Source organism: Oryx dammah, unplaced genomic scaffold (genome assembly GCF_014754425.2).
Source record: "Oryx dammah isolate SB20612 unplaced genomic scaffold, SCBI_Odam_1.1 HiC_scaffold_18, whole genome shotgun sequence".
Lineage (NCBI taxonomy): Eukaryota > Metazoa > Chordata > Mammalia > Artiodactyla > Bovidae > Oryx > Oryx dammah.
The window spans coordinates 40,534,182-40,549,627 of NW_024070202.1; the positions used below are offsets into that span (position 1 = coordinate 40,534,182).

The following is a 15,446-nucleotide window of genomic DNA, read 5'->3' on the forward strand; positions in this document are numbered from 1 at the left end:
ACAGAAATGGAAGCAGTAAGCATGGGAATCTATTCCAAGTCATTGTCTCATGTTGAGAGTAGGACATACTGGATAATGAGTTATTAATGCCTTTAGCTTACCAAATTTATAAATTCATTATGTATAATTTTAAAGATATATGGTGGTTAAATTAATGTTTTACTTTAAAATATTATATTAGTTGTCTACTAATAAAAGCATAATCTAGTAACAGATTTCCTACTTCTATAGCAATCAAAAAGCATACCAACATCCTTTACTTCTTTATATTTTTTACTTGTATCAAATTTTAATTAAAGTTATAAAAATAATGCTCATTCATTAGAAAAGAATTCAATATAATTTGAAATTTGACCCAAGGTAATATCACAATAATACTATATAATAAACTAATGTTTATAAATAAAATACCATGGTAGCAATATAGCTTATTTTCTACCTCAGCTAAAGAGAGTATAACACACCTCCCAATTTCCCTTTCTGCCCCTATTTATTTACATTCCTACATGCTCCATTTATTTCCTAATGTTGATATTTTATTAATACTATAAATAATTGAGTCCTAAACAATAGCACATGCTGTCAAACATATCCAATGAGATAGGATATAATGAATGTGCTAAGTAAATACTGTAAGAGATCATTAAAAAAATTAAGCAGGGTTACATATATTTAGACCTATATATATTACATATGCACAATATCAAACTTGATTTATTAATTGTAGAATATCAATTTCCATGTTTCTGTGACCAGAGGACCCTAAACTACTTGAAAATGTATTTTCTTTAGGAATAAATATATCAAAATACCATGATACATTCCCCAGACCAAGAAGAAAAAATGTAGTATGGACCATGAAGAGTCATATTTTTAAAGCCCTATTAATCTGAGCTCCAAGACATATTTTTTAAAAAACATCTATTTTAAAATTATACAACTAATACCTGTTCAACACAGAAATCTTTGAAGGCCCAGAAGACCTCATAGAGAGCAACAAAAAACAGTGTCTTATTACCTCTCCATGCCTCATTTTTCTTATCTGTATAATGGATACATACATAAAACCTACCTTATTGAGTTACTAAGGGGATTAAGTGAATTAACATTTGCAGAGAGCTTAGAACAGTACATAGCACATAGTAACACACATTGTTAAATAAATAAAATAAATTATACTACCCAAAGTTAGTAACTTAAAAATTTGAGATACAGTCTTCCGGCATTTTAGTATAGGTCATGTGTGTGTGTGTATGTGTGTGTACATGTATATATATACATTAAATGGTATTATATTCTCCATAATGTTAGAAGCTTCATTTTTCTTTTAGCTTTATACCTTGAAATAGTTTTGAAAGAGAATTAAGCAATAAAAAGAAAGCATCCACAGTACTGAATTTTCCTACTGTCTCATGTCACTAACCTTTTATGGATGTTTATTGTGGTCAGGACCTGTACTAAACTTTATGCAGGACAGTTTCTGTCCACTATACAGGGTTTGTACTGACAGTTGGAACTGAAAGTATATATGAAAACATCTGATACCTAACGTTGGGTATATTTACTATGTGCCACACACTGTTCCAAGTGCTTTAGTGGGTTACTGCTTTCAACAAATATTATCATCACCATTTACAGAGAAGAGATTGAAGCACAGAGAGGCAAGTACATATCTCAAGCTCAAACAGCTAGTAAAAGATAAAATCAGAGTTTGCACCTAAGTCATCTGGCTCTGAGAATTCACACTCTGCTGCCCATCATCCTACAGCATGGTGATAGTCCAGTTCTAATTGCCCCTCTAGTTTCATCACATAGCAATCCTCTCTACCCTCTAGGCACTATTCAACTAAAGCCTGCACTCTCATGCCTTCAGTTTTTTTGGTTCATGCTGTTTTCTGTTAGAATGTCCCTTTCTTCTGCTTTTGCCTGTGAAAATCTGTAGCTTATTCTGCAAATTACAGCTCAGATGACATTCACTTTCAAACCTTTATACCCAGTTCAGTATTACTCATTTTTTCTTCTTTCCTTGTATAGCACATTTTGAAAAAAAATAACATTATAACATCTGCTACAGCCTGATGTATATGCTCTCCTTGCCCTGAAAATGGGAATTGAATCTGTTTATTTCAGTGTTGCTAGCACCATATACAATGCTTGCACAGAATGAGTTCAGTAAACAAATGTTTTCTGGATGGAATTGACACGACTGCAGTGGTCTAGTTCAGAAATAATGTGGATAGAAACTAAGTACAATGGAAACAGAAAGAACCTAGAAAATGATTTTCAATAATTAAAGTGACTGATTTATTTTTCTTTTTATTTTTTTCCCTTAAAGAGGGTTTGGAAGAGCACAGTAAAACATCATCAGATAGTATACAAATTTGCCTTCATGGTTGAAGTTTAGTCACTCAATTGTGTCTGGACCCCATAGACTGTAGCCCGCCAGGCTCCTCTGTCCATGGAATTCTCCAAGCAAGGATAATGGAGTGGGTAGCCATTTCTTTCTCCAGGGTATCTTTCTGATGTAGGGATCAAACCTGGGTCTTCTGCACGGAAGGAAGATTCTTTATCATATGAGCCACCAGGGAAACTTTCATGGTATAGGACAACCATATTTAAGACATATTCAAATTCATATCTGAGTTACTTATTAAACCTAGAGTATTTATTTAACCTTTTGGTGGACTCTATTTCCTCATCACTAAAATGGGACTAAATAATTTTAATTGGAACATTGCCGGGAAGAATAAAAACATCAAAAGATTAAGAGCTCTGTAAATATTAGTAACTGTTATAAAAACTTCCATCTAACAACTGTGGGGTTCTTACCAAATGGCAAATTATAAAGTGGCTAAAAGTACAAGATTCAATGTTAAACACATCTGTGTTTGAAAATCTGCTTTACCTATTTCTAGCTATATGACCTTAGGCAAGTTAACTAAACAAGATCTAAACTTTGTGCTTCTAAAACCCGAGTTGAAAACCTAAGTGAATATACATAGTTTGCTCAATAAATGTGATCTCTAAAGGTTAAAAAATCAATCTTCCTGGAAAGTAAAAGAGGTTAAATATATAAAATGATTGTTCTCGTGTCTAACGCATAATAAATTTTCAAAAATAGTAGCCATAATAAAGAGATATATATAACATATATGTAGACATAAACATATACATGAAACAAGTATAATCTGTATTTGAGGTGTAAAAGAGATATTAGTGACTTCTTCCTTTATCCCAATACCAATAATTCATAATGGAAAAGTCTGCAAACCTCAAGATGAAACAAACATAACATCTTATTAATAGAATTGAATAAAATTCATGTTTTGCAGGAAAATATGTACAGAATCCCAGAATGACTGAACTTGGATATGAAAAAAAATAAACACAAGTCTCATTGCTCACATATACCTTTAAACATAGACATACTGTATATACACCATACTTCATCTATGATTTTTCTCCAGAGAAACACATTTCAGCTGCAGTATGTAGTCAGTTTCTAGGCACCTCTATAAACAGGTGCCAAGATACAATGACACTATATACATATAACAAAAATTCTTAATGTCTTAAAATAAAAATAAAGAATATAGTCTGCTCTGTAAGGTTAAATTTACATAACAGCAGAGTTGGTGATTGATTATTTAATAATAAAAATCCATAACAGAAACATATATATGTATACAATTACTACATATGAAAATAAGCATATTTTGCTGGCAAGTAATAATGAGTATAAAAGGAGAAAATGATGAGAAAATATAAAATAATATTGACTTTAAATTTTGGCAAAATTTTTAAACTTTTTAATAATATAATAAATGTGCATTATAAAATATTAGTAAAGTATGTGGTACCTAGAAGAGAAAAAAATACACTGTATGAACACCTATCGGAAAACCACTGAGTCTGACATATTTCTTTATAAAAATGTTTGTCTCTAAGGTGTAATATTATTAAACATTGCTAGAACAATGACTTTGTGAAGGGAAGAATATTCAGCCTCAGGCTTGATTAATGTGTACTCAGCAAAGGATAGTGACCCTGTAAGAACATGCAATGGTTAATTCATTCACTGAGCTCTGCATTTGGTGCTGACCATATTTATGTATTTCTGCAAGGTCATAATCAGCTTATAATCACCATAATCATTTTGCATTTCATTGAGTGAATAAATGACAGCCTTTCCAACGGTTGGACTGGAGCAGGTGAGAAAGGAGTTTTGGGAAAGAGGAAAGTATTTTAGGGGACCAAGAGCAGAGAGATCATGATTCTGTTATTTTTCATAGAAAGCGACAATGCTGGCATTTGTGTAACATTTGTCTTATTCACCCCATTATGAAGGCTAATACTGTTTGCCACTGTAACTAATGATAACACCATGGACCTTCTATAAGCACAGTTAATTCACAACATGTTTTATATAACATGGGTGAGTGTGTGTGTATAATATACTTTTCAATTTCTAAGTTTTCTTAGATAAAGAGTAAGTTAATAAAATTTCAGAACATAAGAACATACCCAATATAAAAAATATTGAAATATGAAAGAGACATATCGTTTTACTCATTATCTGTTAGACAACCTTCCTCCTAAAATACACCATGGAATAAACCATGTTCTCTTGTTATCTCCTAACTAATTAAAACGTTAGGGCATAAAGAAAAACGTATAGCAAAGTGTCACAGTAATACTTAGAAACAGCAATAAAAGTCATTGGGTTGCTAACTGCTCAGTTTTCCTTTTCTTTTAGCATGGCTGTGGGAACTTTGTCCGTGTAATTCAGGCTTTCAACCGCACACATTTGTATGTCTGTGGGAGTGGTGCCTTCAGCCCAGTCTGTGCTTATTTGAACAGAGGGAGGAGATCAGAGGTAAGTGTAACAATAATTTATTCTTATTTTGATGTCACTGTCAAAGATTTCTTGAAACAGTAAAAATTTGGAAATATAATTAGTGACCGTAAAAAATTTCAAGCCCTTGAAACACAAGATATGCTTGGTTCCTATTTGCAAGGTTACTTAAAAATTTAGCTTTTTTTCCTTCAACTAAATGTACAAGCTGCAGAAAATAAAGAAAGGAGATGGTGTGATTTCATAATTATTTAAAGTTTAAGGTATTGATAATATTTGATCCCAAAGTGGGGTGTTTACAAGTGGTTCAAGATGATATGAAATGTTAAAATTCTTAAAGAAAAGCAAAGCTATGCTTCTTAGAAGAGTACAGTTGTCTGCATTGAGCTTGTCATTAGAACCACAGGTCTGTGATCAACTGATTAAATAAACTATTTCCCCAGACATCTGCAGTCTGTCAGACACTCCACTGAGAAGGGTGTGCAGTCACTGTATAGGCCAGTGATAGCATAGCACTTTTCAGAGCACAGATTTTTAAGTAAAATCATTTTCCCATGTACAAATTGCCCAACATACACTTCAAGCCTTAATTGGAAAGTCAGTCCAAAAAGTAATCTCCTTTGGAAAACCAGCATGAAATAAATTTTAATCACTTTACTAAATAAGAACTACTTCAGTCTCACTTCAAAAGATATGTTTCAAAGGGGAAGCATTTCCCTTAATTAATCTCTTTAAATATCTTAAGAGCATATTTAAGTGTGAAAAGGGTTATAAAACTTTAAGCTTTATATGCTTTACTTAATAGTCAACTTAAATCAGTGTTTTTCCACGTCATATTTACATATCTATAATATGTAATTAATAATACAAATACAAAATGCACAGTTTTATCAAATACCTAATGTATTTATTTTATTTAGTTTAAAATAAAAAGCCATGATGCAGAACATTGTATTTTGAGAGAGTTTATTTATTCATCACTAACACTGTATTTTGTAGTAATCAGAGGCGGTACTTACTGCTAACATCCTGTTTGTACTAAGATAGGGCCTGTTTCTTGTACTTGAAACCACTTTGAAAATGAAGGTTAGGGTGGCACATTCATTAAGTATTACATTTTATTTCTGAGACACTGTCCACCACCTTTTTACCTGTCTGTCTAATAGCAATTTGTTGGTTCTCAAAGAATATTATATAACCCTGCTTGATGTTTGGAACATCACATACTTGTATTAGACTCTATGGCCTTCCATTATATAGTGAAACTGAGTCAGTGCTTTCCTAGAGCCTTTAGTGATGCTTCTCAAAGGGTCTACAGTTCTTGCTGCATAGATTCCTAACATGGTTCTTCTCTTTTATCCCCTGTCTTCTGGTCCTGGAAAAAAAAAATTAAGCGACACAAGTAAATGATGACTTTATTTATTTTTTTTTTAATATAAATTTATTTATTTTAATTGGAGGCTAATTACTTTACAATATTGGTTTTGCCACACATCAACATGAATCTGCCATGGGTATACACGTGTTCCCCATCCTGAAGCCCCCTCCCACCTCCCTCCCCATACTATCCCTCTGGGTCATCCCAGTGCCCCAGCCCCAGGCATCCTGTATCATGCATCAAATCTGGACTGGCGATTAGTTTCATATATGATATTATACATGCTTCAATGCCATTCTCCCAAATCATCCCACCCTCTCCCTCTCCCACAGAGTCCAAAAGACTGTTCTATACATCTGTGTCTCTTTTGCTGTCTCGCATACAGGGTTATCATTACCATCTTTCTAAGTTCCATATATATGCGTTAGTATACTGTATTGGTGTTTTCCTTTCTGGCTTACTTCACTCTGTATAATAGGCTCCAGTTTCATCCACCTCATTAGAACTGATTCAAATGTATTCTTTTTAATGGCTGAGTAATACTCCAGTGTGTGTATGTACCACAGCTTTCTCATCCATTCATCAGCTGATGGACATCTAGGTTGCTTCCATGTCCTACCTTTTATAAACAGTGCTGCGATGAACCTTGGGGTACATGTGTCTCTTTCAATTCTGGTTTCCTCGGTGTGTATGCCCAGCAGTGGGATTGCTGGATCATATGGCAGTTCTATTTGCAATTTTTTAAGGAATCTCCACACTGTTCTCCATAGTGGCTGTACTAGTTTGCATTCCGACCAACAGTGTAAGAGGGTTCCCTTTTCTCCACACCCTCTCCAGCATTTATTGCTTGTAGCCTTTTGGATCACAGCCATTCTGACTGGTGTGAAATGGTACCTGACTGTGGTTTTGATTTGCATTTCTCTGATAATGAGTGATGTTGAGCATCTTTTCATGTGTTTATCAGCCATCTGTATGTCTTCTTTGGAGAAATGTCTGTTTAGTTCTTTGGCCCATTTTTTGATTGGGTCGTTTATTTTTCTGGAATTGAGCTGCAGGAGTTGCTTGTATATTTTTGAGATTAGTTGTTTGTCAGTTGCTTCATTTGCTATTATTTTCTCCCATTCTGAAGGCTGTCTTTTCACCTTGTTTATAGTTTCCTTTGTTGTGCAGAAGCTTTTAATTTTAATTAGGTCCCATTTGTTTATTTTTGCTTTTATTTCCAATATTCTGGGAGGTGAGTCATAGAGGATCCTGCTGTGATTTATGTCAGAGAGTGTTTTGCCTATGTTCTCCTCTAGGAGCTTTATAGTTTCTGGTCTTATGTTTAGATCTTTAATCTTTTTGGCCATAGGAAAGAATGCTGCTGCTGCTGCTAAGTCGCTTCAGTCGTGTCCGACTCTGTGCGACCCCATAGATGGCAGCCCACCAGGCTCCCCTGTCCCTGGGATCCTCCAGGCAGGAACACTGGAGTGGGTTGCCATTTCCTTCTCCAATGCATGAAAGTGAAAAATGAAAGTGAAGACGCTCCATCCTATCCGACTCTTAGCAATCCCATGATATAGTTGACTTTTAAATTTTGCCAATTGTGAGAATATATAATGGAGAAAAGACAATCTCCTTAACAAGTGGTGCTGGGAAAACTGATCAACCACTTGTAAAAGAATGAAATTAGAACACTTTCTAACACCATACACAAAAATAAACTCAAAATCAATTAAAGATCTAAACATAAGACCAGAAATGATGACTTTAAATAATGAATAAAACATTAATAAGAAACAATTATTGGTTAATTTTGCTGTGCAATCTTAGAATGTTACATCTCATCTCTGACTGGTTTTATCTGATGCATCTATAATATCAGTTCCCATAAGTGAATACTGTTTAAGCTCCTGATGCTGCAACTCATCAATCAGATAACTTTGACTTTGACTAATCAAGAATATCACAGGCATTCAATTTATTCCTTGTGCTTTTTAAAGCAAATTAATCACCAAACTTTTCTTTTTATTCATCTTATTGTAGTTTTTCTCATGTCAGAAGAAAAGCTGTGCATTTTTCTTACCAATAAAGTTATTTAATCTTTAGCCTTCATCACTTCTTTCCTTTCCCCTGCATTTACTCTTTTTTTCTTCTTAAAACAGTAGGTTTCCCTTCCTGTGACTTTTTTCCAACCCTCTCCTTTCACTCTCTTTTACTTTATCACAAAACTTCTTGGACTAGTAAACTATTTTTCAGCTTTTATATTCCTATTTTCCCTATCTTGCATTAAACCTTGCTAATCTGAATTTAATTTTCACCTACTAATGAAAACTCTTTCCTAACAACCAGGACTCTCAGTGATCATATTGACTCCCCTAATCAGCATGTTTTCTCCTAGACCAAGCTACAGCATGTAATGCCCTCTATTTTTCAGCACCTTTATTGACATCTTTGGCCATGGGATATTTTGCTATGCCTTTTTTTCCTGATCTTTCACCATGTATTGTCTTTCTCGTCCTATTTTTTCCTCTTGTCAATTCAGTCTACAAAGATGTATTCATTTAATGGCAGAAAAAAAAATCATGTCAGAACTTGTAAGCTACCTTTTGGATACTGATCTTTGTCTTGTGTCAAAGGAGAAGCAACTGAAACAATCTTAAGCAGGAAGTATCATGAACAGATTTGTGCTGTCACTTTTATTTTGTATTACATTGACTCTTCTGTTCATTTTATTTGTTAGCCTGGATATGATTCTTTTGAGTCTGAGATGCTATTGAAAGATACAAGTAAAAATATCAAGTAGGCAGCTGAGTATAAAGTTGGCTATATAAATATTTGAGTAATTATCTTACAGGAGTAACTGAAGACCAAACAAAGTGTAAGTTAATCGTGTAGGAAGAATATGGCTTGAAAAGAGAAGAGTGACTATGATGAGACTTGAGGATCTTCTAAATTTAAATAGCCATATGGAGGAAAAGGAGTCTCCAAAAAAAGACTAAGAAACTAGAGAAGGAGAGGGAAAAAAACCACGCATGTGTGGTTGCTGAGAATAAAGACAAGTCATTATAAAAAGATACAAGTGAGCAACGATCCCAAATACCATTGAGATCCAAGAAAGAAGTCTAAAAATATAAGTGCTGAATTGTATACAGGATAGGCATCAGGGATCTTGTCAAAATGATTTTCAATAGAGCAACTGAGGTTGGATGCCCAACTGAAATGGATTGAGAAGAAAGTAAGAAGTCAGAAATGATGACAAGCGTATGTTAGTCTCTAAGAAACGTACTTCTCAAGGAGAGTAATGTTTAAGAACTGAAGGAGTTGTTGAAATGATATTGTAAAGGATCCAGTTAATAAAATTAAAGAAATAGTAAGGATAATGTAAAGTATAACTAAGTATGCCTAAGAACACTGAATAAGAGGATCTAAAACATTGGTCAAAGGATTGGCCTTACAGTAAGAGAAATGTTTCCTCTCATATATTACTGGATGCATTATAGTTTTTAGTAGTATATGTATTTGGTAGTGATAAACTCAAGATGTCTCATTTAAGGACTTCACTTTCTCAACAACATGTCAATCATATGAGCTGAGAATAAATTAGGAGATTTGACAATAGTGGCATTGGTTTGAAGTGATTAATGGAAGACCCAGTTGGCATAGCACCTTTGGGAGATACAAGAGGTATAGCGGATTCATTTTAAGTTGATGATCACAAATCTATACTATGTTGAATGTACCTTGTTGGATCACCTTTGGCAAAATGCTTAGAAGTTTGGAGGCAAGTATGAAGAAAGTAGATAGACATGTGTTTACAGGTTGTGGGTGTAATGAAAAATCACAGAAAGAAGGAAATGAACACTTTTGCCAAAAAAAAAAAAATTAAATAAGATTAAAAAACATGGACCATAAACTGGTTATGAGAAAGCAAGAAGGGAGAACAAAGATGAATTGTAAAAAATAGAGTTCTTAGGAGATGAGTTTGAAGAATTGTTGCAGGAGGCTTGAATTAGTGACTATTTGGGTCTACCACATACATTCCTGGTGATGACAAGATTTAGACTCTACTGTATCAGCCCAAGGAGGCTGTGCAATGGAGAAAGAAGTCAGTGGAGAACAAGTGATACCTACACAATCTCCTCAATTCCTGCAGTGACAACTATCACTATTACCGTCAAATCGGTATATGACTCTGGCTACACATACAGGTTTACTAAATTTTATTTTTTCCAGCAAGTTTATCATTATTTGTTTAAAGAATAATCCAGGTCTATGCCCCAACCACTAATGCTGAAGAAGCTGAAGCTGAACAGTTTTACGAAGATGTACAAAACCTTCTAAAACTAACACCAAAAAAAGGTGTCCTTTTTTTCAAAAGTAGGATGTCAAAGATACCTGGAGTAATAGGCAAGTTTGGCCTTGGAGTACAAAATGAAGCAGGGCAAAGGTTAACAGAGTTTTGCCAAGAGAACACACTGGTCATAGCAAACAACCTCTTTCAGCAACACAAGAGACTACTGTATATGTGGATGTCACCAGATGGGTCAACAATGAAATCAGATTGATTATATTCTTTGCAGCCAAAGATGGAAAAGCTCTGTACAGTCAGCAAAAATTAGACCAGAGGCTGACTGGCTCTGATCATGAATACTTTACTGGAAAATTCAGCCTTAAGTAGAAGAAAGTAGGGAAAACCACTAGACCGTTCAGGTATGACCTGAATCAAATCCCTTATGATTATACAGTGGAAGGAACAAACAGATTCAAGGGTTTAGATCCGATAGAGTGCCTGAAGAACTGTGGACAGAGGTTTGTAATATTATATAGTAGATGATGACCAAAACCATTCCCAAGAAAGAGAAATGCAAGAAGGAAGATTGGTTGTCTGAGTAGGCCTTGTAAATAGCTGAGAAAAGAAGAGAAGCTAAAGGCAAAAGAGGAAAGCAAAGATATACCCAACTGAGTACAGGGTTCCAGAGAACAGCAGGGACAAATAAGAAAGCCTTCTTAAGTAAGCAATGCAGAGAAATAGAGGAAAACAATAGAATGGTAAAGACTAGAGATGTCTTCAAGAAAATTAGAGATACTAAGGGAACATTACATGCAAAGATGGGTGCAATAAAGGAAATAAATGTTATGAAGATGCAGAAGATATTAAGAAGAGGTGGCAAGAATACACAGAAGAAATATACAGAAAAGATCTTATTGACCCAGATAACCACAGTGGTGTGATCACTCACCTAGAGCCAGACCTCTCTGGAGTGCAAAGTCAAGTAGGCCTTAGGAAGCATCACTATGACCCAAGCTAATGGAGGTGATGGAATTCCAGCTAAGTTATTTAAAATTCTAAAAGGTGAGGTTGTAAAAGTACTGCTGCACTCAATATGCCAGCAAATTTGGAAAACTCAGCAGTGGCCACAGAACTGGAAAAGGTTGGTTTTCATTCCAATCCCAAAGAAAGGCAATGCCAAAGATTGTTCAGACTACCATATAGTTGTGCTCATTTCACATCCTAGCAAAATAATGCTCAAAATCCTTCAAGCTAGGCTTCAACAGTATGTGAACTGAGAAGTTCCAGATATACAAACTGGATTTAGAAAAGGCAGAGGAACCTGAGAGCACATTGTGAACATCTGCTGAATCATAGAAAAAGCAAGGGCATTCCAAAAAGACATCTGCTTCTCCTTCATTGACTACACTAAAGCCTCTGACTGTCAGATCAGATCAGGTCAGTTGATCAGTCGTGTCTAACTCTTTGCCACCCCATGGACTGTAGAACACCAGGCTTCCCTGTCCATCACCAACTCCTGGAGCTTACTCAAATTCATCTCCATCGTGTCAGTGATGCCATCCAACCATCTCATCCTCTGTCGTCCCCTTCTCCTCCCGCCTTCAATCTTTCCCAGCATCAGGGTCTTTTCCAATGAATCAGTTCTGTGCATCAGGTGGCCAAAGTATTGGAGTTTCAGCTTCAGCATCAGTCCTTCCAATGAATATTCAGGACTGATTTCCTTTAGGATTGACTGGTTGGATCTCCTTGCAGTCCAAGGGACTCTCAAGAGTCTTCTCCAACACCACAGTTCAAAAGCATCAATTCTTTGGCACTCAGCTTTCTTTATAATGCAATTCTCACGTTCATACATAAGTGTAGATCACAAGAAACTGGAAAATTCTTAAAGAGATGGGAATCCCCAACCACCTTACCTGCCTCCTGAGAAACCTGTGTGCAGGTCAAGAAGCAACAATTAGAACGTGACATGGAACAAGCAACTGGTTCAAAATTGGGAAAGGAGTACATCTAACCTGTATATTGTCACTCTGCTTATTTAACTTCTTTGCAGAGTGAATCATGAAAAATGTTGGGCTGGATGACTTACAAACTGGAATCCAGTTTGCTGGGAGAAACATCAACAACTTCAGGTATGCAGAAGATATTACTCTAATGGCAGAGAGTGAAGAGAAACTAAAGAGCCTGTTGATGAGGGTGAAAGAGAGTGAAAAAGCTGGCTTAAAACTTAACATTCAAAATAACGAATATCAAGACATCTGGTCCCATCACTTCATGGTGAAATAGTGACAGACTGTATTTTCTTGAGCTCCAAAATCACTGCAGAGTGTGACTACAGCCCTGAAGTTAAAAGACACTTGCTTATTGGAAGAAAAGCTTTGACAAACCTAGACAGCTTATTAAAAAGCAGAAACATCACTTTGCTGACAAAGTTCCTTATAGTCAAAGCTATGGTTTTCCCAGTAGTCATGTGCAGATGTGAGAGCTGGACCATAAAGAAGACTGAGCACCAGAGAATTGATGCTTTCTAATTGTCAGGCTGGAGAAGATTCTTGAGAGTTGCTTGTACAGCACAGACATCAAACAAGCCAATTCTAAAGGAAATCAACCCTGACTGTTCATTGGAAGGACTGATGCTGAAGCTGAAGCTCCAGTGTTTTAGCTATCTGATGCAAAGAGCCAATTCATTGGAAAAGACCCTGATGCTGGAAAAGATTGAGGGCAAAAGGAGAAGGGGGTGCAGAGAATGAGATGGTTGGATGGCATCACCAACTCAGTGGACATGAGTTTCAACAAACTCAGTGAGATAGTGAAGGACAGGGAAGCCTTTCGTGCTGGAGTTCATGGGGTTGCAAAGAGTCAAATGTGACTTAGCAACTGAACAACAACATTATATAAACAATACCCTCTTGGAAAGCAGACATGACTGAATTTTGCTTTTGTCACTATTTATCTGTGTGTGATCTTGGAAAAGCCATATTTTCCTCATCTTTGGAGTCAATCCATAAAGAGTATTGGGTTGTAGGACCTTTCTAGGCTAGAGCACTGTGACTCTTTTGAAGCGCTATGATTTCCCATTACCTCAGAGATTTCTTGCAATACATTAAGCTCAGTATAACAAAAATGAAATAGTTTTTCTTTAAAGAGAAAACTTCAGAATCAACTTTATTTTCTTCATCTTCTTGAACTATATCTAATTAGTTATTGTCCAGCTCTATCTATTTTCACTTTACAGATCTTCTCATATCTTTACCCTAACCAAGAGATCCTAGCATGTCAGATTATTATTCCCTAATTCCTGGACTACTGAGTTGAAAACAAATTTATTTTCTTGAATTCAGTGTCTGTTTTTAAAACCATTCTCAGTCTTCTTAAGGTCCAAGAAGGTCCAATCTTCTTAAAACAATGTTTTGATCCTTTTATTCCATACTCAAAAAATGTTGAGCTTGCATTTTCTTTGGGATAATTTTGGAAAACAGCTTAATAATTAAGGTCTTCCGTCATCCAATACAATCAACAATGTGATCATTTTTTCTTTGAATTTTAGTAGTAGCTTTTACTAACTTTACTTAAGTAAAAAGATAAATATACAAACAAAATGCTCCCTCTCACTGAACCTACACTGACCATTATATTTCTAATTGAACCCACTGCCCCCATTCCCTGCTTAAATTTTCTCCAAAGCACTGAGTACCATCTAGCATACTCAATATTTTGCATGTTGATTCTTTTTATTTTATTTATTTATTTATTTTTTGGTATTTATTTATTTTTTATTTTACTTTACAATTCTGTATTGGTTTTGCCATACATTGACATGAATCCACCATGGGTGTACATGCATTCCCAAACATGAACCCCCCTCCCACCCCCCTTCCCACAACATCTCTCTGGGTCGTCCCCGTGCACCAGCCCCAAGCATGCCGTATCCTGCATCGGACGTAGACTGGCGATTTGATTCTTACATGATATTATACATGTTTCAATGCCATTCTCCCAAATCATCTCACCCTCTCCCTCTCCCACTGAGTCCAAAAGTCCGCTCTACACATCTGTGTCTTTTTTGCTGTCCTGCATACAGGGTCATCATTGCCATCTTTCTAAATTCCATATATATGTGTTAGTATACTGTATTGGTGTTTTTCTTTCTGGCTTACTTCACTCTGTATAATCAGCTCCAGTTTCATCCATCTCATCAGAACTGATTCAAGTGTATTCTTTTTAACGGCTGAGTAATACTCCATTGTGTATATGTACCACAGCTTTCTTATCCATTCATCTGCTGATGGACATCTAGGTTGCTTCCATGTCCTGGCTATTATAAACAGTGCTGCGATGAACACTGGGGTACATGTGTCTCTTTCAATTCTGGTTTCCTCGGTGTGTATGCCCAGCAGTGGGATTGCTGGGTCATAAGGCAGTTCTATTTGCAATTTTTTAAGGAATCTCCACACTGTTCTCCATAGTGGCTGTACTAGTTTGCATTCCCACCAACAGTGTAGGAGGGTTCCCTTTTCTCCACACCCTCTCCAGCATTTATTGCTTGTAGATTTTTGGATCGCAGACATTCTGATTGGTGTGAAGTGGTACCTCATTGTGGTTTTGATTTGCATTTCTCTAATGATGAGTGATGTTGAGCATCTTTTCATGTGTTTGTTAGCCATCCGTATGTCTTCTTTGGAGAAATGTCTATTTAGTTCTTTGGCCCATTTTTTGATTGGGTCGTTTATTTTTCTGGAATTGAGCTGCAGGAGTTGCTTGTATATTTTTGAGATTAGTTGTTTGTCAGTTGCTTCATTTGCTATTATTTTCTCCCATTCGGAAGGCTGTCTTTTCACTTTGCTTATGTTTTCCTTTGTTGTGCAGAAGCTTTTAATTTTAATTAGGTCCCATTTGTTTATTTTTGCTTTTACTTCCAGAATTCTGGGAGGTGGATCATAGAG

The 15,446-nt window shown here is 35.7% G+C and overlaps 1 protein-coding gene across 1 annotated transcript in view; it reads left to right on the forward strand.

The window, feature by feature from the left end:
• SEMA3C (semaphorin 3C) overlaps nt 1–15,446 on the forward strand; it is a 212,177-nt gene that overhangs the window by 120,502 nt on the left and 76,229 nt on the right. Inside the window, exon 5 of the mRNA XM_040260730.1 lies at nt 4,757–4,876. Within this exon, the coding sequence (XP_040116664.1) occupies nt 4,757–4,876 (120 nt within the window). The remainder of the gene's footprint in view (nt 1–4,756; nt 4,877–15,446) is intronic.